General features: G+C 42.1%; 1 protein-coding gene across 12 annotated transcripts in view; it reads left to right on the top strand.

Moving 5' to 3' along the window:
• XYLB (xylulokinase) overlaps positions 1–23598 on the top strand; it is a 200056-nt gene that overhangs the window by 174124 nt on the left and 2334 nt on the right. For 11 of the 12 annotated variants that reach the window (XM_030550027.1, XM_030550023.1, XM_030550024.1 and 8 more), the window contains 2 exons: positions 6467–6554; positions 8834–8928. In XM_030550027.1, coding sequence (XP_030405887.1) covers positions 6467–6554; positions 8834–8928 — 183 coding nt within the window. Of the gene's footprint in view, positions 1–6466; positions 6555–8833; positions 8929–12650; positions 12743–23598 lie in introns of those variants that run through there. The other variant, XM_030550021.1, reaches the window with a different exon arrangement.

Here is a 23598-nt window from a genome sequence, read left to right as displayed (position 1 = left end):
CTGAACACCTTTGAAAATCTCAGTCATAATGTCTATGGGAGTGCTGGAGGCTGAAGTCCTCTATTCATCCACAGGACACATACAGCATAGGCAGTATCAGTCCAAATTATTGCATACTGCCTCACCAATGCACCTCAGTGCTATTGTGAAGGGACCACTTCTAGGTGATGAGAAAATAGTTTAGTCTCCCTGGCCCATTTAGTCATCAGTCTCTCTCCTGAGATTGATAATTAGAGCTAGTTGTGGTAGTAGTATTTGTGACAGGGACAGTTGTCCAGTAGGAACTGGACTGGTCTTGCTCATTTATTTCATACCTACCACAGAACAGTTTTGAGACTACAAAGATCTTTGTGACAGAATGACTCACCAGCCAATGTGCCACTTTGTGGCTTGGTGCGGCAGCATTAGGGTTTTCCTCGCTGTCATCTCGGTGACACACCATTGGGGTCTGCTGGGTGTCACCTTTGTCTTGTGACTCAACTCTCTGGCCAGCCCATGGTTTACTCTCACCACTTTCGAGGTGAGAGTCCTGTCTAAATATAATCTGGCGGCCTTGTGCCAGGGCTCCAGCCTGACTGTAGGCCCACTAGACCTTATGGCCCTTGTCTGGGGCTTTCACCAGTCCTTTCGCTGGTGGCCTATAGGACAACCAAGTCCATCCTTCTATCCTGGGTTTCAGCCTAGGGCCCCTGTAGCAGGCTATTAAGATCTGCTTCTTCAGACCTCTTGCTTCTTCCCTGGGCTTCTACCTACTGCAGTCTGCCTCTAGGCCTTCTTCCCCAACCACTTTCAGGCCTCAGAGGAAGAGTAACAAAGGAAAAGCACAACACAGAAATAGTCCAAATGTGTCCCTGGCCTCCCTCTTTACAGTGTCCTCAGAGCTATTGCACAGTGTTTTTAGGAAGCCTCTGCTAGCTTCATCCTCCCTTCCTGGGAGCCAGTGAAGAGAGGCCTGTCCACTTCCCAGGGCTGGGACCTTCTGAACTAGGCTCCTGCAAGACTAGCGTGCCTCCCAGGGGTGGCGAGTCAAGGCTGCCTGAGCCTAAAGTTGTTGTATAGGCAGTTTTGCGTGATGCGGGGTTTGTACAGCCCATCACAGTCTTGGTCATTACGGAATTGATCCAGATTTGAGCTCATGACTCAGAAGTGAAAGACTCCATATTTCCCGAGTCATCGAGAATCCCTTTTCTCAGTTTTGTATGACAATAGGGTTTAAAGTGGATTGGGACAAGAGAAAAAAATTGACACATGTTGCTTGTTGCTGTTATTTCTCTTTGTCTGTTGTATCTGCTCTGGTTATTCTAGTCAATAACTTGACATAAGGAAGATTAAAAACTATGGGCCAGATGGATCCGTGCTCATGTAATTCCACTAAGGCAACACCAGGGTTGAACTTGGGCCAATACATTTAGTGGGAGTGAAACCTTAATTTCTAAACCTATATCTACACCCAGGAGCCATTTGTAGAGCCTCCTCACTGTTATATCTAGGCAAGAAGCTAGATGTTTTTCACAATACATTTGTACACAGTGAAACAAACTTAGAAAGGGGGAAATAAAGTTACAGAACTTGCAGTTTAAGTATAATAAAGCTGCTATTAAAGCTTGTTAGAAGTGCCTTAAAATAATATGATCAGAATAATGCCATTCCTTTAATTTAATCACTGGTTAATTAGAGCCTTTAAAATGTAATCAAAACCTCAGGAAACAGTGTATTTTCAAGTTATTGTTATCGCTTTTGGATAATTCATTCTGGGGCTATAGAAAGCTGTCACTTAATAACCTGTATTCACAATCCCTCATTTTGTACATACCAAAGATAACAGTCAGGAATATCTGTTAAGAACATAAGAATGACCATACTGGGTCAGACAAGGTGTTCATTTATCCCAATATCCTGTCTTCTGACGGTGGCCAATGCCAGATGCTCCAAAGAGAATGAACAGAACCGGGCAATCATCAAGTGATCCATCCCTTGTCATCCAGTCCCACCATCTGGAAGTTAGAGGCCTACGGACAGAGTATGAGATTGCATCCCTGACCATCTTGGCTAATAGCCATTGATGGACCTATCCTCCATGAATTTAGCTAATTCTTTTTTGAATTTAGTTACAAATTTGGGCTTCACAGCATCCCCTGGCAATGAGTTCCACGTAGGGTGACTAGACAGCAAGTGTGAAAAGTCGGGATGGGGTGGGGGTAATAGGCACCTATATAAGAAAAAGCCCCAAATAGCGACCCCAAATAGGGACATCTGGTCATCTTCCACGGGTTGACTGTTTGTTTGTTTAAGCCTGCTGCCTATTAATTTCATTGGGTGACCCCTGGTTCCTGTGTTATGTGGAAGAATAAATAAGATTTCCTTATTCATTTTCTGCACTCCATTCATGGTTTTATAGACCTTTATCATATTCCCCCTTTGTTGTCTCTTTTACAAACTGAACAGTCCCAGTTTTATAGTCTGTCTTCATATGGAAGTTGTTCCATATGCCTAATTATTTCTGTGGCCCTTTTCTGTAACTTATATTTAGCTTGTGATCCATTATGACCCTCAGATCACTTTCTGCCGTACTCCTTCCTAGGCAGTCATTTCCTGTTATTTATGTGTGCAACTGACTGTTCCTTCATAAGTGGAGTACTTTGCATTTGCCCTTGTTGAGGGACCCCATTCATTATGCCCTTCTAGCATGACTGGGAACCACAGATAACTACTCTCTGAGAACAATTTTACAACCAGTTATGCACCCACCTTATAGTAGCTCCATCTAGGTTGCATTTTCGTAGTTTGTTTATGAGAAGGTCATGTGAGACAGTATCAAAAGCCTTACTAAAATCAAGATTCACCACATCTGCCACTTCCCCCCATCCACACAGCTTGTTACCTGGTCAAAGAAAGGTATCTGGTTAGTATGACACAATTTGGTCTTGACAAATCCATGCTGACTGTTACTTATCACTTTATCTTCTAGATGTTTGCAAATTGATTTCTTAATTATTTGTTCCATTATCTTTCCGGGTACAGAAGTTAAGCTGATTGATCTGTAATTCCCTGGGTTGTCCTTATTTCCCTTTTTATAGATTGTCACTATATTTGCCCTTTTCCAGTTTTCTGGAATCTCTCCTGTCTTCCATGACTTTTCAAAGATAATCGTGAATGGCTCAGATATCTCCTCAGTCAGCTCCTTAAGTATTCTAGGATGCATTTCATCAGGCTCTGGTGACTTGAAGACATCTAACTTGTCTAAGTAATTTTTAACTTGTTCTTTCCCTATTTTAGCCTCTGATCCTACCTCATTTTCACTGGCATTCACTATGTTAGACGTCCAATAACCACCAATCTTCTTGGTGAAAACTGAAATAAAGAAGTCATTAAGCACCTCTGCCATTTCCAGATTTTCTGTTATTGTTTTTCCCTCCTCACTAAGTAACAGGCCTACCTTGTTCTTGGTCTTCCTCTTGCTTCTAATGTATTTGTAGATTTTTTTCCTGTTACCTTTTATATCTCTAGCTAGTTTGATCTGGGGCAAAAATCTGTCTGGGAATTGGTCCTGCTTTGAGCAGGGGGTTGGACTAGATGACCTCCTGAAGTCCCTTCCAACCCTGATAGTCTATGATTCTTTGATCTTGTTTTGTGCCTTAACCTTTCTAATTTTGTCCCTTCATACTTGTGTTATTTGTTTATATTCATCCTTTGTAATTTGACTTAGTTTCCACTTTTTGTAGGACTCTTTTTTTTTTTTTTTTTTAGATCATTGGAGATCTTCTGGTTAAGCCAGGCTGGTCTCTTTCCATACTTCCTATATTTCCTACACAGTGGGATAGTTTACTCTTCTGCCCTTAATAAGGTCTCTTTGAAAAACTGCCAACTGTCTTCAGTTGTTTTTCCCCTTAGATTTTCTAGCTCTTCACAGTCTGCTTTGGACTTAAACGATCTTGAGTAATTTAGTATCAGCTGCAAAATTTGCCTTCTAGCTGTCTATTCCTTTTTTGCAGATCATTTATGAATATGTTGAACAGCAGTGGTCCCAGTACAGATCCGTGGGGGACACTGCTATTTCGAAAAATGGACCATTTATTCCTGGCCATTGTTTCCTGTCTTTTAACCAGTTACCGATCCATGAGAGGCCCTTCTGCCTTTCCTATGACTGCTTATTTTGCATAAGAGCCATTGGTGAGAGACCTTGTCAAAGGCTTTTTTAAAGTCCAAGTACACTGTATCCACTAGATTACTCTTGTCCACATGTTTTGACCACCTTGAAGAAATCTAATAGATTGGTGGGGCGTGGTTTCCCTTTATAGATGCTGTGTTGACTCTTCCCTGACAAATCACGTTCATCTATGTGTCTAATAATTCTGGTCATTACTATAGTTTCAACCAATTTGCCTAGCACTGAAGTTAGACTTCCTAGCCTGTAGTTGCCACGATCATCTCTGGCACCTTTTTTAAAAATTGGTGTCACATTAGCTGTCCTCCAGTCATCTGGTACAGAAGCTGATTTAAGTGATAGGTTACACACCACAGTTAGTAGTTCTGAAATTTCATATTTGAGTTCCATCAGAACTCTTGGGTGAATACCATCTGGTGACTTAGGCCTGCCTAATTATACTTTGACACTTGATTTGCCAGAGTTTATGCTCCTTTCTATTTTCTTGTTTTAGAATATAGTCCTTAATGTCTACACTAGGGAGTTTTTCCTTTTACATCTTTGACTCTTGATGAATGACTGCATGAAACGTGGTGAAATATTTGTTCTTTATTTTTTACATTGAAAAGTTCTATCTGTTACTTTTGAAGTCACTCACGAGGAAGAAATCACACATTCTAAATGATTTGTTATATATATGAATTTATGAATAAGCTTAAATTCAATCACCAAGCCATGGAAAGGATGTCTTGATTAATTTTCCATTTGTCCCCTAAAATAGAGTTTCATGTGATGCTTGATATAGATAGATACTTAGAAATGCTTACTTTACAATGCTACCTGAAGGAACCACAGCACTGGCTTGGTTTAGATTAAAAGTAAAACGAGTTTATTAACAACAGAAGATAGGATTTTAAGTGAGTTCAAGTAAAGGATAGAGTTAGATATGGGTACAAGCAAATAAAAGTGAAAACACTTTCTAGTGGCTAAGGCTTAACACAAGCTACAGCCTTTATTCAAGGTAGTTTCCTTACCAATCTACCTTCGAGCAAGATGGCTGACCATCATTCAGGTCAGGATCTTCCACAAAGTCCAAAGTGCTTGGTTCCTTTATCTCGTTAGGTGGAAGATAACTTGGGGCTTTTTGCCCCCTCTTTTATAGTGCAGTGAACCTTTACAATGGATTCTTCTGAAGGTTATCCTAAAGCAAAGTCCAGTCAAGCTATAAGGAAGGCTATGTAGGGTCTTGTGGGGAAGGAAGTTTCGTGCTGGTTTCCTCTGCTGGTGTTTGCTAAAATGCCAATTAATCTGTTTTCTGCAATCTCCTCCCTGCACCATGATGCTGAGTGATTATCTCCTTCTCTTGTTGCCTTGATAGTTCTGTTTATCTTTTATGTAAATTGCATTTCCATTATCTCTTAATGCACCTTGGAAGTACCTTCGAGGTGGCAAACCACATTACTTTGTCTAGAGTGGCGTAATTTCAGCCCTGCCCAGCAGACATGCTTTAAGAACATAATTCACAATATGTGTGTAATTTTGAATTTGTCATCTGTGCATACATCACGCAATAATATTAATGATCAGCATGTTATTAGCTTACTATTGATGTCTTACATTATACCTATTTAAATACAGGTTATAACATTAGTGAGTTGGTGTACACTGAACTGGTCTGGCCAGCTGAAACTCACTATGGGATATCACTTAGCCCCCTGTCCTCTTGCACTGGGATACTGTTAGGGTCACATGACTCCTATACACCCCTCCCTGTAGACCCCAACACAAGGGCTGTGTTGGGGAGAGAGAGGAGGAGTAGCTGAAATGCTCTGGGCCACCAGGCTGCTCTAGCCTTGGTCATGTCTGAGCAGAGAATTGGGGAGTTACAGTCAACGCCCTCACTTCTCCTCTCCTTCCTTCTACTTTGCTGAGCATAAACTTGGTGAAGCAGAGAATCTGGCCCTGCATTTCTAGGTTCAGGAATGAACATATCTGCCCCTTAAAAGTCTTGGGGGCTGACTCTGTGAACTTGCTGGAGATATAATGACCACATATTAAAGCTTTGTAATAAAGAAATGACAACACTGTAAGAAATGTATCTTTATTTCCTGGCCCCAGTCACCTGACCTGGGTAAGGTTTGCCAAAGGTTAGTATGTCACATGAAAAGGGTCAGTATACATTGACCCCAGAGGTAACTGTTACCTGCACAGACATTTGGCTATCATGTGCAGGAACAATTTGCTTGCCTCAGCAATTATAAGGAATTATTTACTGCCCTATGTTTCACAGTCATGTGTAACAAATGCTTTTATATTTCCCAGGTCCTGTCTGATGTGTTTAGCGCACCAGTGTATACTATTGACACCGCCAACTCTGCTTGTTTAGGATGTGCTTACAGAGCAATTCATGGTAAGGCTGTAAAGAAAAGTCCTCTGAGCAACCTGAACATTTAATTTTCATGCACCCAATATCCATGGTTAAAGTTTCTGAAAAAAAGTGAGGGGTATATAAAGCATAGGACCAGATCCATAGCACAGTGATGTCAAAGGGAGTATTTCCATTGACATCAGTGGGTTTTGGATCATGCCCAGTAAGAATAAAAGTGAATTTTTAGGATTTCACTCACTCTCACTTCTTGCAGCAGAATTTAGGCTGGGGCTCCCAGTGGCAGATCATCTGCCTAGAGGGGAATGTAGGATACAGCAGCACAAACTGCAGCAACCTCCTCTCAGACAGGAGTGTGACCTGAACAGATGGCAGGTACATCTCTGGAAGTGGATGAGGTTTGCTGGGAAGGATGTGCAGCCTTGATGCGCTGATCCTCCACCAACAGATACCTAGTTGTTAATTAAAGTTCCCCTCTCCTGATTGAACCCACAAAGGAAGGGGAAAGGAGTTAGAGAAAACCAGCCTAGTAATAAATACTGCCCAAACGGATGACATTAAAATAAATCTTCTGTTTAAATCTTGGCATTTTTAAATGACAAACCATCTATCAGCATATACAAGCTGTGCTGTGCTCCACATTCAAGCTGTGTACGCTTCATGTTGTGAATGCATAAATCTCTTGTTCAGTCATTTCATTTACTGCAGTACATCACCAGTTGTAATGCAACAGCCAAAGTCCTGAAAGTAAAGGTGTCAATTAATTTGTGTATTGATGCAAAAACTTGTATGTTAATAACAGGTTCTCAGAGGTTTAATGATATTGAATCCCAGGAAGGGCTTTCTTCTTCAGGTATTTTGGAATGCTTTAATAGCATCATTTCCTGGCTATTTTACTGTTAAACAAGTTCAAAGCTGTGGGCCAAGTCCTTACTCAGGCAAAATTCCCATAGGCCTCAATTAGACATGTTAGCAGTGGACAGCCTGTGTCCAGGGTCATGCAGGGTCATTACATTGAAACAGAAGCATGGTGAAGACAGTACAGATCACCACAAAAGCATCCAGGTTTCATTTTCAGAAGCAAATTCTGCCTTCAGCTACCTGGTACACCCACATTGACTGCACTCACAGGTCTGAAGACAAAGCAGAAACTCTGTGCAGCAGAGAACCGGAGTCAGTCATTTTAACACGCAAAATATGCTTCCACCACTTTGTTTCCAAAGAAGATGCAATGATGCCATCAACAAAGCATTTAGGAGAGTGGAAATAGCAGCACCAGACTATCAGTAGGAGTGAAGCATGCTGAGGACATTTTTACGCTTTAGGGACCAAATCCCCAAATCTTTCCTCTGTTTTACTCAGAATGTGTCCTATACTTCAAAATTATCCTGAACTTTTCCATTACATGCTGGATTCTTTGCCCTTGACTACAGCTTGAGGTTCACAGCTTCCTTTCAGATTTATGCAGCTATTTCATATGGCCAGAAGATGGGGATTCCCTCTGTCAGTATAGTATTTGAAAGCTTTGCTCAGGTATGCTGCTGCCCAACACCGCCTCTACCTCCCCCCCTCCCCCCCCCGAGGCATGTTGTGTGTTTTTTCAGTGGCATTTTTGATTGATGCCGTTCAGCTGGCTCACTCCTCTGGCTGAGCAGAGGAAATGTGTAAAAATGAAGACTTGCTAATATAAATGAAATATTGATGACAAGGGCCCCTTAACAACTTTATAATTTATATCTACAAATACAGTATTCCGTGGTTAGTCTAGGTTGTTTGGCAGGAATAACAAACAATACCTGAAATGCTGTAGCTTACTCTGTAAGGGAGAATGCTGTAGTAGTGGGATTCCCTGTGACTGTTCAACTGCCTCATATATCATCATAGTTTAATGAGTATTTGTAATACACATTTTCTTGATACAATTTTCACATCTCATTCCTATCTTTCTAGCTGTGCTTTTTATTTTGGTTACACTTTGTCCTTGATCCTTTCCTTCTGCATATTTTCAGTGCTGCTTACTGTATTATTGGTGTCCATAAATGATTACTGATATTGTTGAAACTGCATCTCTGCGGCTGTCCCACCATAAGGTACAAATTGAATGACTGACCAAAAACTCAATCTCAGAGTCTCCACTTTCCAGATTAGTGCATTGGAATGTAAGACCTTTGCCATTTATCCTTCACTTTTGAATGCTGACCCAGCGAGGGAGGATCAATATAAAGTATTAATTTGCCAGTGAGTCGAGGCACATCCCTCATCTTATTTTTGAGAATTGATCAGTATTGTGATTCTCTCTGCAGGGCTTGTGGCAGAAACAAGTATGTCCTTGGTAGAGGTAGTGAAATTAGCACCAGAGCCTAGATTAGTTGTTACACCAACTGCTGGGGCAAACCAGGTGAGTAGCTTTGGAATTTCATCATTTTCAATTTCATTTCATTTTGTTTTCTGTATGTTTTAAAAATGGTTATTATTATTATATTTTTGCCAGCAAAATGGATGTACTTGTAACTTGGGAGGCACTAGGATTGATTTGGGGAGATCTCTGTTTCTGTAATGATACAATATCTGAGTGATCACTATATTCAGACCCACAGAAGAGTAAATTTCCCCAATCACATACATGCAGAGAGGAAAAACTGTCACCTTTCATCCATAGAAAGTGTTATAACTTGGGTTTAATGCCAGTGTTGGTCATTTGGGTTCTGACTGGTAATATTGACAAAATAGTCCTTACTTCCAACAATGTGCTATTTGGAAAAATGTGAATGAAGTTATTTTCTCTGTTTGGAAAACAGCAGAAAAATCCGTTCCTGCCTGATTTTTAATATTGATCAGCAATCGTTTATGAAAGGCACACACATCTTTACTGATAACTTCCAGTGTGAACAGCCAAAGGGTCCTAATTAGAAATAATGCTTACTAGAACCAGTTTTCACCACACACACATTGTCTGAAGTTCTACAATTCCCTCAAAACAGGAAACTTGTGTTTTGTGGGGTCACATGGCTAAGCAACCAGTTGGGCAACAAAGCCACATAGTTCATGTAAATCAAGGAAAGAACTTGTCTTAGGGACTTCTAATTTTCCATTAAAGGCAATTTGTTCCCATCTGGAATTCCATAAAACTGGAGCTCTATTACAGCTTTTTACATATAACTTCATATCATGTAATAAATGAACAGTATAATGCAGCAAGAATCTTGTACAATTGTAACTTAGTTGTAGCTGTCTAGGATCTAAATACCTTCTACCTCCACTAACTTCAACTATGTACAGATTTCTTCTGCATTAATTTAGTCTGTTGGCGTGTTGCATAATAAGTTGGATTGACCATGTCACTGTGCCTGAGTGGGTCACAACTGAGAATGCCATATTCAGGACAAGCTGTTGAGAAATAGGGCAGACTCACACCAGACTGGTGGTTATTCTGTCATTAGATTATACCAAGCCAGTAACAAAAGTAAACTTCTGTCTCACCACACTGGCTACAAAGAAGTCAGAAATGCAGTCTCCTTTGGCATTCCAGCCCTTATCTCACCTCCCAGACACTGGACTCTCTGAGGAGTGTTATTGAAAACCAATTTAATCACATATTAGGTCCTTCTAATCTCAAGAGATCAGCCACTTAGGGAGGTCAATATATAACTGAAATCTTACCCAATAATCATCATGCTGCTGCCAGTCCTCTAGTAACTAAAATCTAAAGGTTTATTAATTAAAAAAAAAAGAGTTAAAATGGTAAATAGGTCATATACATACAATAGTGGCAATATTCTTATATCTGGTTTGTAGCACTGATATTACAGACTGCTGGCTTGTAAAGTTTCTCAGGTAACTTCCAAAGTATTGGAAGGTCCTCAATCCACAGTTCAATATGCTCCTTTTAGTTGTAAATGCACAGTCCAGAGAATCAGAGCAGGAAAGAGGCAAAATGGGTCTTTTATACTCTTGGCCATGGGCCTGGAAATTTTTGATTTCAAACAAAGCTCATAGCCCAGTTTGTGGAAAATTACTGGCACAAGATGGAGTCCAGGTTCACATGAGCATACCTCATGTCCTTACGTGGCTTCCTGATTTACAGGTGGTAGCTGAGGGTACGTCCAGACTACCCGCCATATTGGCGGGTAGCGATCGATTTATCAGGGATCGATATATCGCGTCTCATCAAGATGCTATATATTGATCCCCGAACATGCTCCCCGTCGACTCCAGAAATCCACCGGAGCGAGCAGCAGTAGCGGAGTCAACGGGGGAGCCGCGGCCATCCTGCAATGTGAGGATGGAATGTGAGTCAGAATAAGATATGTCAACTTCAGCTACAGTATTCCCGTAGCTGAAGTTGCATATCTTACATAGACGCCCCCCTCTCCCCCAGTGTAGACCAGGCCTGAGGCTGAGGCATCTGTAGGAAGAAACATCTTGGTGGAATGAGTTTTTTCTGTGTCCCATTGTGAGAGTTAAGTGTCTTTAATGGGTCATCAACGCAAAGCTGTCTGGCTTCATTTTAGATTTTACCTGGTGCGTTTTACCCAGGAGTACAGCATATATGTATGATGCCAGTACATAGTCAATATTTATAACTTCAGATAAAAAAAGGATACATACATATAATTGGATAATACTTAGCAAATCATAGCTTTTCCATTGACACTTTAGATGATATACTTTGTACAAGATTTGTTGCAGTGGAGATATCAAGGATACGAATGGTCATACTTCAGTCATACAGCATCACACACCATAACTGCAGACATCAAGGCTTTAAAGCTTTTATTTAAACTCTTGGAAACTACCAAAATTACTAGCTTCCAGCTAAAAGGCTATTGGAGCACCAGACATCAGCAACATTAATAATGGAAATGATTATGCTACATAGTGGCATATTACATACTAGCATATTATTTAATTATTAACAGAACTGGAAAATCTTAGTGATCAAATAAGTCCTGATCAGAAATATTAAGCCAGTCAATTTAAAATCAGTTGATCTGATCTCATTTGCTCAACTTTGAGATACCTGTTTTCCCCTTGTTTTAAAAGATATATAATGATAAAGAGCTGTGTTCTGGTTTTTATAATCAGAGCTGCCGGGAGATATGGGAGGGGTGAAGAAACATGCCTCCCCAGTAGCAGTCCACAGTGACATCTGTCTCAGCCGCAATGTCTCTGGAAGGAGCGAGGGACACGATACCAGTGGGAGATGCGACACTTTTTGAAAGTGTATGATATGGGCTCCCTGTGCAAAGTTTGTCTCTGCTGGCTTCTGTGGAATGGTGAACCACAGGTTCACTTCTTTTGGTCTGTCTAGTGCTCTTCTAGATGCCGCTTGCAAAGCTGTGCAAGGGAGAGTGGGATCCTGGGTTCCATGCAGGGGTATCAATAGTGAATTCTTTTCTCTTTTTTACATTTTACTGGCATACAGTGTCCTGACAACTAAAAGAATAATTGTCTCTATCTCAGTACTTTTCTCCTCCTTTCTTACTCTGTTAGACCTGGTTATCATTGCACATCGTTTTATTGGTTTTAAATGATATTGAGGCAGTGAATTATTGCTCCATTTGATACTGAGTTATTAAAGAGATGGTAGCAGCTAAACAATAAACTGAGGAATGACCATTTCTGCACCCCTATGTAGCATGCCAGCTGCATTCTATTAAAAGAAGTTTCTTTCAATTGTAAATTCCACTCAAATTTTTTATTTCCTGTTCTATAATTTTACAGTTGATAGTAGATTCCTTGGCTTGTTTCATGGCTGTGAAACCACAGAAAGCCAGAGGGCCTGTCAGTAATACAGTGGGTTAGCATGAACAGTGCAGTGAAAATTCATAATGTGATGAGTCAGTTTGGTTCTGTTTTTTACGGGGCTGCATCTCCCTGTTCATACAATTTCATTCTGTTGAGTTTACTGGCTTTCACTTAAATGACAGTTCTTTTTATAAACTTCAAAGTCATTCTGAGGTGAAGCTCTGTCTTGCTGAGGAGTTCTTGTAGAGCAGCTTTGCTAACCAATGTGAGTTGCCCATATCATTTTTGGACTGCTAGAGCCAAATCTTGGCAGTGTAGGGAAAGCTGGTCATAGCTCAGGAATCTAGGAATCTGGTTTCCTTCTTTTGCCAGTAGCAGTTGGAAACAACAAGGTCCAGATCACTGGAGGGAGAAAAGCCTGCTTCTGCCTGCAGTAAAACATTACAGCTTGCTGTATTTGAATCCTGAATGTGAAGGTCTATATGCACAATAAAATTTCAAGAATCAAAAGTATAATTTTTATCCTAATGTGTTCTTTATTATTGTAGGATCAGATTTGGCCCAGTGCCCCGTGTGGATGTGAAGGATGTGGGGAGGGTGCATGGAGCCACTTTTCTTTTGTGCTTCCCATGCAGGGGCTGAGGACCATCACCAGTCCTTGCACTCACTTGAGCAGAAGGGCTGTGTGATGCTAGCACTGCCAGCTGTCCCAAAGAAGGGGAGGGGCAGGGATGAGCATGGGCCCTCAACTTGCCTATCTCTTAGCAATGGCTTGCAGCAATACTGGGAGTAATAGCTGTGCCCCCTTTCACACTGGGGAACATGATGTGTTCCATTGTTCCTGTTGGGGCAAGGAACTGGGATTGTGCAGGAGGAGCACAATAGAGCTCCGGACACTGAAGTTTCTCCAGTTGCAGCCTGTCAGAACCACTAGGCATGACAGAAATAATTGGGAGACCTTATAACAATATGTATATGCCAACTGACAGTAAGAAACCATTATTACAGCATTAAAATGCAGCTCAATTTTAAAGTCTATTAAAAATGGAGATGCTTGGCTTATTGGCTAATTAAGCAAAAAGGCATGAGAAAGAATATGGTTATCTGGAGATAATCACATCTCTCGTGTTTTTACAAGTCATGTACCTATGCAGTGGTATAAGATTTGGTTTAATGCTATTATGTAGAAGGTGCAGGGCAGTCCACTTCATTTAATCAAGTATCAGAGGGGTAGCCGTGTTAGTCTGGATCTGTAAAAGCAGCAAAGAATCCTGTGGCACCTTATAGACTAACGGTTAGTCTATAAGGTGCCACAGGATTCTTTGCTGCTTTCACTTCATTTAAGTGCATAGGTTTTAATTACATCATCTATTTAATTCATAAATTTTGCATTGATATAGTCAGCATTGGCTTATATAATACATGCTAGATGTGTGACAAGGGGGCTGTTTGTATTGTGACTTTATTAATGTTAGTAGTAGTATATTTACAATAGTACCCAGGGACTAGGGCAGGGTTCCACTGTACAAACAATTGATAAGAGGACAGTTCCTGCCCTAGAGAGTTCACAATCTAGGTTTGTAACAAGATGCAACAAACGGATGGGAACGGAGGACAAGATAATACTGATGTGAGCATTTCTTGCATGGAAGGTAGTAGTCTCAGTCTAGGTTATATTGTATTTTGTTATAATAATTTGTTATCTTTTGTTTTCTTATTTATGTGCTGAGTCCTTAATGTGTGAGACTGGTCAGTAATATAGTGATGACAGTTACATTATAGGCAAGTACAAGCTTCATATTATAATACACATAATTACTTTTTTAAAATATCACTCTTTGATATGTTACTTCTGAGGGCATTACAAAGAGGGAATTTATATTCCTGAGCTTTTGTTCATCACTGAGTGTTCTTTATTCCCTGTGGACATCAATTATAAAAATAAATCCATATAATTGCCTCTGGAAAAATAGTCCTGAAATCACTTAGGAAGACTTATCCAAGGTAATGTCAATGGGAACCATCTACTAGAAACTTTAGAGTAATCTTCTGTATATACAACCATATGTATATTCTAGGGCAGATCCTCAGCTGGCTTCAGTGAATTTAAATAAGCTGCACCAGTTCTTCTTTTAGTAGATGCAGCTGTGTATTTCATTTAGGTGTGTGCACACCCAGCGCACTGGAGCTGGAGAATTTTGCCTAGCAGTACCCTCAGGAGGCAGAGCTTGCGCCTCGGGCTCATAGCCCCTCTCCTGGCTGTAGGAGGAAGCGTTACCCCCAACCCCCTCAGTTCCTTCTTACTGCTTGTGACTGGAGTCAGAGCTCTATGTGGTTCCTAACCTCACAATCTCTCTCCATCTCTTAATGATTTTTTCTAGATGTGTATAGGTAGTTAGTATCCTTAGTATTAATGTTAGTTAAGATTTAGCATTAGGCAGCTTTAGCTAAGTTTAAACATTGTCTGTAGCATGTGGGAATGATCCCCAACAACGGCCTCACATGCAGCACTTGCTGTGCTGAGGCCCATGTAAAAGAGCGGTGTTTGATTTGTAAATCATTCACAAAATGGACTCAGGTGGCTAGGGAATTTTTGCTTTAAGCGGCACCTGTTCGAATAGGCCATGTGGCACTATGTCAGAATGGAGGTCGCCGTGGGTTCTGAGAGTGCTCCTGTTTTGTGCACTGGAGTTGGAGATGGAGAAGCCATTCTCTGTTGAATGCTTGAAAGAAAAGGTGACATAAGACCAATCAAGACACTCCAGGCCTTGTGGACTTTGGTTCCAGCCTTGGGGCACTGAGTTGAGTCCCCGACAAGAGTGATGCTGGCACCAGCTGTATCATATCAGTGGTGCATGAGGTGGCAACTGACCTCCTTTGCCTTTTCATGCCAACCTCTTGCTTGGTCCAGGATTTTGCCAGAGCTATGTCGTTTATAGCCCTGTTGGCTGGGTGGGCTGCTGAACCTTTGGGTATGTCAGCACCATGTCCTGATGGTTCCCTTCCACAGTCTGTGGAAGTGAGGCTAGTGCCGGGTGTGGTGCAAGGATTGACTTAGTGCAAGGACTCCTTGGCACTGGGAAACTCCTCAGAACCACTGCACTTAGTGCCACTGATGTTACTGTGGCAGCACTCACTGCCCTCCGCACTATCAGCTATGTCCGTACCGCTGGTGACTTCAGTGTCAACACCACCCCTTGCACTGGAAACAGTGGAGGCATGTTCAGTGATGGTGCTACTGTTTCCAACATTTGATGTTAGTCACTCGCTCATTCTGGATGAGGGGTGAGTCAGACCAGTTATTAGCACCCTTGGGGCTAGCTCCACCCTTCTCCCCGAAAACCCAAGACTCACTGGTATCAAGGCTGTGATGTTCCTCTTCCTGCAGTCCATTGCCTGGCCCATATCGGGGCTGTTCGTGGAGCACCATGGGTACCAGGATCAGCACTCCTCTTGTGGTCAGGATGAGGGACCTGCCCAGTTTTCAGCCCAGGAAACTACAGACCAATTAGTTTAACTTCTGTGCCAAGGAAGATAATGGAGCAGGTAATCAAAGAAATCATCTGCAAACACTTGGAAGGTGGTAAGGTGATAGGGAATAGCCAGCATGGATTTGTAAAGAACAAATCGTGTCAAACTAATCTGATAGCGTTCTTTGATAGGATAACGAGCCTTGTGGATAAGGGAGAAGCGGTGGATGTGATATACCTAGACTTTAGTAAGGCATTTGATACGGTCTCGCATGATATTCTTATAGATAAGCTAGGAAAGTACAATTTAGATGAGGCTACTATAAGGTGGGTGCATAACTGGCTGGATAACCGTACTCAGAGAGTAGTTGTTAATGGCTCCCAATCCTGCTGGAAAGGTATAACAAGTGGGGTTCCGCAGGGGTCTGTTTTGGGACCGGTTCTGTTCAATATCTTCATCAACGATTTAGATGTTGGCATAGAAAGTACGCTTATTAAGTTTGCGGACGATACCAAACTGGGAGGGATTGCAACTGCTTTGGAGGACAGGGTCAAAATTCAAAATGATCTGGACAAGTTGGAGAAATGATCTGAGGTAAACAGGATGAAGTTCAATAAAGATAAATGCAAAGTGCTCCACTTAGGAAGGAACAATCAGTTTCACACATACAGAATGGGAAGAGACTGTCTAGGAAGGAGTATGACAGAAAGAGATCTAGGGGTCATAGTGGACCACAAGCTTGATATGAGTCAACAGTGTGATACTGTTGCAAAAAAAGCAAACGTGATTCTGGGATGCATTAACAGGTGTGTTGTAAACAAGACACGAGAAGTCATTCTTCCGCTTTACTCTGCGCTGGTTAGGCCTCAACTGGAGTATTGTGTCCAGTTCTGGGCACCGCATTTCAAGAAAGATGTGGAGAAATTGGAGAGGGTCCAGAGAAGAGCAACAAGAATGATTAAAGGTCTTGAGAACATGACCTATGAAGGAAGGCTGAAGGAATTGGGTTTGTTTAGTTTGGAAAAGAGAAGACTGAGAGGGGACATGATAGCAGTTTTCAGGTATCTAAAAGGGTATCATCAGGAGGAGGGAGAAAACTTGTTCACCTTAGCCTCTAATGATAGAACAAGAAGCAATGGGCTTAAACTGCAGCAAGGGAGATTTAGGTTGTACATTAGGAAAAAGTTCCTAACTGTCAGGGTAGTTAAACACTGGAATAGATTGCCTAGGGAAGTTGTGGAATCTCCATCTCTGGAGATATTTAAGAGTAGGTTAGATAAATGTCTATCAGGGATGGTCTAGACAGTATTTGGTCCTGCCATGAGGGCAGGGGACTGGACTCAATGACCTCTCGAGGTCCCTTCCGGTCCTAGAGTCTATGAGTCTATGAGTCCTGGTGCCTACTGGCCACCAGTGCCTTATCTTTATCCCCAGTGGCCTCTGTGGAATCTGTGGGAAGCTTCTCAGTCATGGAGGTTGCAGTCTTTGTCTTGCTCTAAGGTGAGATCACTGTGCAGGTTGGTGGTAAGGACCATCAATCCACTGCAGGTCCAGTCACCAGTGAGCCTTCCTCTTGCACAACCTCCAAAATTGTCCCATCCAGGTCCATCATCAGCGAGCAGTGGGATTTGGCCCAGACACAATTAACGGTCTCTTCTTCATCCCCATATAATTTGGTGGTGCCCAGCTCTTCCTCTTCTTCAGTGCCCAACCACTTTAAGGACTACCAGAACCTTTTGCAGTACAGGGCTGCTTCTCTGGGCTGTTCAGGCAGAGTTCTTGCAGGAGAATACCAATATGTTGTTGAATATCTTGCAACTTTGATATCACCTACTGCGAAGCATATGAAGAAATACTGCTTTATCGTGGATCAAGAATTTGAGGGCTTTTACTCCTATCTGGCCCCAGATTCCCTAGTCATAACTATGGTGAATGATAGAGCCTGGCTTGTTAGCTATAAGTCCACTCCTAAGGACAAGGACTCTAAAAGGATGGACTTAATAAGTAAGGCTGCGAATCTGTCACGGAGGTTGCGGAAGTCACATATTCTGCGACTTTGTGCAACCTCTGTGACTTCCACAGCTGCAGTGGCCAGTGCGGCTGACCCAAGTGCTGGCCGAGCAGCTGGCCCCAGGGCCAGCTCCCTAGGTGGCCCTGGGCCCAGCCACACCGGCCACTGCTCAGGTGGCCCCAGGCACCTGGCCTCAGGGACTGCCTGAGCAGCAGTCCCAGGGGCAGCCCCGGGGACCCCAGGAGCAGCAGCAGGTGGCCGGCCTTGGTGGCTGTCAGAGCAAGGGCCAACTACTAGCCCAAGGGGCTCTCCAGAGCAGTGATGCCCCAGGGCCCCCAGAGCAGTGGCACCCTAGAAAAATGTAAGATTTAATCAGGGGTATTTATAGTAAAAGTCATAGACAGGTCACGGGTTGTTAATTTTTGTTTATTTCCCGTGACCTGTCCTTGATGTTTACTAAAAATACCAGTGACTAAATCTTAGCCTTATTAATGGGTAGAAAGATCTATACTCCTCTTTCCTGCAAATGCAGATTGCTAACCAGCAGGCATGGTGTCTAAACATGACTTTGTGAATTGGATGACTGTCTGACTTGCAGACCAGTTGCCTGAAACCTCTATGGAGGAATTTTGGGTCTTGGTTGCTGAAGGCTGCTTGGTAGCTAAGACATCATTGCAGTCTGCAATGGACATCACAGCACTTAAGCCAGAGAGATGGCCTCAGATGTGACTATTAGAAGGGCATCCTGGCTGCAGAATTTGGGCATTGCTCCCAATGTGTCAGGGGCTCAATCGTTCACATACTTACCAACAATACCACTGAGATATATTATGTGAACAGGCATGGGGGAGCACAGTCCGAGGTTCTCTGCCAAGAGGCAATCACGTTGTGGTGGTTCTGCATTGAGGAGGGTATCATTCCAATAGCCGATCACTTGCCTAGGGTCCAGAATCATTTCACGGACCATCTTAGCAGGAATTTTCCCCTGAGTCACAAGGTCCCTGAAGACAAGATGTCCTGTGTATCATCTTTGCAGCTTGGGACAGTCCAACAGTTGCCTTATTTGCTACAAGAGACAATAGGAAATGCTGTCTATTCTGCGTTGAGGTGGCCTGAGTTCAGGCTCCCTGACTGATGCCTTCCATCTCAGCTGGCAGTCAGTTCTCCTGTATGCTTTTCCTCTGATCCTGATCATTCCACAGGTCATCTTCAACTTAAAGTGTCTGAGGCCAAGCTCATCCTCATTGCCCCGGCATGGCCGAGTTAGTGGTGATTCTCCAACCTTCTTGCACTGTCAATTTGGCCTACCATAGCCCTTCCTCTCCATCCTGATCTACTCACACAGAACGATGGACGCACCTGGCATCTGAACTTAACTCCTGCATCTCACTGCATGGCTGCTTTCTGATTGAAAGAGAAGGAAGAATGTTGTTCGGTGGCTGTTTAGCAGGTTCTACTCAATAATAGAAAGCCCTCTACCAGAATGACTGATTGGATGAAATGGAAGCAGTTCTTGCTGTGCTTATTGACCTGTGGAGTTCAACCGATGCTGATTTCTATCCAGGACATCTTGGCGTATTTGCTGCATCTTCAGTCAGGCCTTGCACTTAGCTCTTTGAAGGTCCATTGGCGGTAATCTCAGTGTTTCATCCCCCCATTCATGGAAGATCAGTATTTTCCAGTGCCATGATAGCAAGATTCTTTAAAGGGCTTCTTTGCCTCCATCCTCTGGTCTGAGAGCTGCTTCCTTTGTGGGACATGAACATGATGCTGACCGTCAGAATGGGACCTCCGTTTGAGCCTCTGGCATCTTGTACCTTTCACTTTTGTAACAGAAAACTGTGTTCCTGGTGGCAATAACATCCACAAGGAGAGTCAGTGAGTTGCAGGTTTTGATGGCAGACCCTCCTTATTCATAATCTCCAAAGACAAAGTGATTTTATGGCCGCACCCAATTTTTTTGTCTATAGTGGTTTCTCAGTTTTCATTTGAACCATTTACCTGTGTTCTTTCCTAAATCACATTAATCTCTGGAGGAGCAGCGTCTCCATATTTTAGATGCGAGACATTGTGTAGCCTTCTACCTGGACAGGACTAAACTGTTTCCTGCGTCGCCTTGTCTGTTTGTGTCATATGCAGATGTATGAAGGGATAAGTAGTCTGTTCTCTGGGTGGATACCATCCTGTATCAAGATTGCATATGAAATAGCTTCAACCATGCCTCCTCAGAGGGTGCAAACTCATTCTACGAGAGTGCAAGCTATGTCAATAGGGTTCATCAGTGACATCTCAATATTGGGCATTTGCAGGGCTGCCACCTGATTGTTAATACATATGTTTACAAACCATGATGCCATTTCTGCATCTTCCAGAGCGAATGCAAACATTGGTAGTGTAGTCCTGCAATCTTTGTTTATATAGACTTCAAGCCTCAGTTCCTGGGGTGGATACTGCTTGTGAGTCACCTAAGTGGAATACATGGCTGCGGCTACTTGAAGAAGTAGAAATAGTTACTTATTGTCACTGTGGTTCTTCAAGATGCAGCTGTGTATTCCACAACTCACGCTCCATCCCCTCTGCATTGAAGTCTCATTTCCAGGTGTTCTGTGTGAAGGAACTGTGAGGGGCGTTGAGGTAGTGCTGCCTTGTAAAGATGGAGAGGGGCTGTCAAGGTGTCCCCCCACTCTGAACTTTAGGGTACAGATGTGGGGACCTGCATGAATAACCTCTAAGCTTATTTTTACCAGCTTAGGCAAAACAGTCACTGTCACCACCAAATGTTAAAAAAAAAAAACATTTGAGGGAGAGCCATTTGGGAACTCTGCCTTCCCCCAAATATTTCTTCAGTCCTTATCCCCCCTTTCCTGGCAGGATTTGACTAATTTCCCTCTCCCAAGTCTCTATACTCTTTTTCCTGGGTAGACTCAAGAAAATTCCCTCCACCAAATCCTGGTGAGCCCAGATCCAAAATCCTCGGATCTTAAAACAAGCAAAAATCAATTAGGTTCTTAAAAGAAGACTTTGAATTAAAGAAAAAGGGTGAAAGGAATACCTGTGCAAGATTAGAAAGCAGGATGATCTCACAGACAGCTGATTCAAAACACAGAGGATTTCCCTCTGGGCAAAACCTTAAAGTACACAGAAACCCAGTTTGATTCTTCCTCTTTGTTTGCAAAAGAAATGAGGAAGAGAAAAATAAAGAACTCTACCACATTCTTATCTAAATTCTCACTAATTTAAACAAGGGTTAGATGGTTGTTTTCTGGATCTCTGACTCTAGCAAAAGCACACACACAACAGACAAAAGACTTTTTTCTCTCCTCCCTCTTTGAAAGTATCTTATCTTTTTATTGGTCCTTCTGGTCAGGTGTCAGCTAGGTTATATGAGCTTTTTAACCCTTTAGAGGTAAAAGAGGCATTAACCCTTAACTGTCTGTTTATGACAGGGGCTATGAGAATAAAGTGCCTTTTCCGCCTCCAATGGGTACTGCTAGGCAAAATTCTCTGGCTCTGGTGCACTGGGCACACACACACCTAAGTGGAATACATGTCTGCATCACATCTCGAAGAACCACACTTACAAAAAGTAACTATTTCTTACACTGTCTCAAGTTCTGACTCACTGTGTGTGTGTACCAGTCACTACAGCCTGCAGTAATAGAGGGACATGCTGTGCCACTAGCATTTAAAGAGAACTCCCAATGAAGTAAAAAAAGGGGGTAAGAAGGATATATATAGTTCATAGACTTTGTGCTGGGCCTCTGCACAGGGGGTGAATTTCACCCAAGTTGTGCAGAAATAAAGTAGGAGGTATGGTCTTGATTTTTCCCACGTGCCTGCAGTATATATTACAGCACTCATTCACACTGATGGCTGGGAGACTCACTGCAGATGCCTGAATTTTGCAAATTAGCAAGTTAAGCATTCAAGGCCAATAAAATAGTCAAGGACACTGTATCGGTTAATGTGGCTGTTCATTTATTTTGACACTTTTTAATTTAGAGTGATGTATTCACAATAATACTTCATATTGTGCTAGTAAATGTGCAGTAGTATATATTATGAAAATAATGTCATGTAAGTAATATGAGAACGCTAACTTGGAAATACAGCACTCTTAGCAATATAGCGCTCTGCTATTAAATCTTTGCTGAAAAGTCTGGGAAAGCATCCAGGGTTTATCAAGTTTACAGGTTAGCAAAGCAAGAATTAGTGAGGCTTGACTATAGATGTTTCAGTAAATAAAGGATCTATTTTTGTCTGACATCGATGCTCCTAATACAACCCAGGAGTGTTTGCTTGATATTTTGTTTACTCCTCTATATATATTTAAGAAAAATAGGAGCAATAGCTTTTTTCAGAATGTGTAATGGTAATTCCGGTATTGCACAGGTACTGAGAGCATTTTGACTCACAACACACGTAAGGCATTCATGTAGTTAGTTAAAATTATATGCTCTGTGATGTGCTATGAGGGATGTTCAGAAAGTTTCTAGCCTGGCAAAGAGAGAGTCATAATTTACATTAATTTGTTTATTTTTCAGTATAGTCCCCCCATTACATCAATGCACTTGGTCCATAGACATCTGCAGTTTGGCTGTGCTTTTCTAATAGAAGTCCTTGTCCTGCATGTCCAGAAACTCCTCAATTTCTGTGATCACCTCATTATTATCATTGCAACTCTTTTCCCAAAGGTCTTCCTTCAACTTAGGGAACAGGCAGAAATCTGAGGGAGCCAAATATATTGACTAGGCTGGATGGGGAAGCAGCTGAAAGCCACATTTGGCTGCTGTGGTCACTACAGTCTGGGATGTGTGTGGTGATGCACTGTCCTGAAGAAGCAAAAAGTTTCCTGGAAACATCATCACACTCTCTTCTGATCAGCGCTGAACATTCTGGGCACTGATCTTACTGAAACCTTTCTCATACCCAAGTCTTCACGGTGGCTGGCATGCACTGACCCACTGCAGCTGCCCAGTGTCTCAGCTGTGTGCCTGACTGTTGATCTTCTGCCATTCATCATCATCCTGTGGACATCATCAACTTTTTCTGGTGTTCTGGCCTATCTAGGGCATCCTGACCTTGGCTCACCCTCAGTGCTGATTCTCTCTTGCTTAAATTCAGCATTTCATCAGCCCAGCTTTTTTACTGTGGCATATGGCCATCGTTCCCCAGTGTTGCAACCATGTCCTCATGGATTTTCTTTGGAGTCAAACCTTTCTTGTGGAGGTACTTGATCACCTATGTGATTTCATTCTTCTCCATTTTTCAAATCTTTGGTGCTTACTCACTTCAACACATCCTTGTAAAAGTTCAGCATGAGGAAAAAATGGCTGCTAACAAAGAAACACAAAATATCAGTACTTTGCTCTGTGAAATATATTGGGCCCTGCTGTATAATTAAATAGGTCAGGCTATACACTTTCTGAATGACTCTCATCATAATAGTACTCTGCAGTTTCATGTCCTTTTTGTCCATAGATCTCTTTATCTCCATTTTACAGACAGGAGAAATTGAGGCACAAAGATTAAAGAAGTTGCCCAAGGTCATACAGTCAGTCAGCAGTAGAGGTAGGAGTATAACTTAAGTCTCCTGTCTCCTAGTCTGATGCTCTATCACTGGAAGAGAGTGTTTAAAAATATGTTAAAAAACTTATTAGCTACCATGTTTTAAAACACCTACTTTCCTGTACTTGACAGGGCTTCAGTGAAGTGTGCAATGTATATTCTCACATACCATGGATATAATGTATACTTACCTTGTATATTCCTTAGAGACTTCCACCTGATATTTTTAATTTAGTATAGAAATTTGCTTGAACTGCTGTTAACAGCTTA

This window comes from Gopherus evgoodei, chromosome 2 (assembly GCF_007399415.2).
Source record: "Gopherus evgoodei ecotype Sinaloan lineage chromosome 2, rGopEvg1_v1.p, whole genome shotgun sequence".
In the NCBI taxonomy this organism is placed as follows: Eukaryota; Metazoa; Chordata; order Testudines; family Testudinidae; genus Gopherus; species Gopherus evgoodei.
Note: the sequence above shows the minus strand (reverse complement) of the source record. Positions and strands in the feature narration are given on the sequence as shown.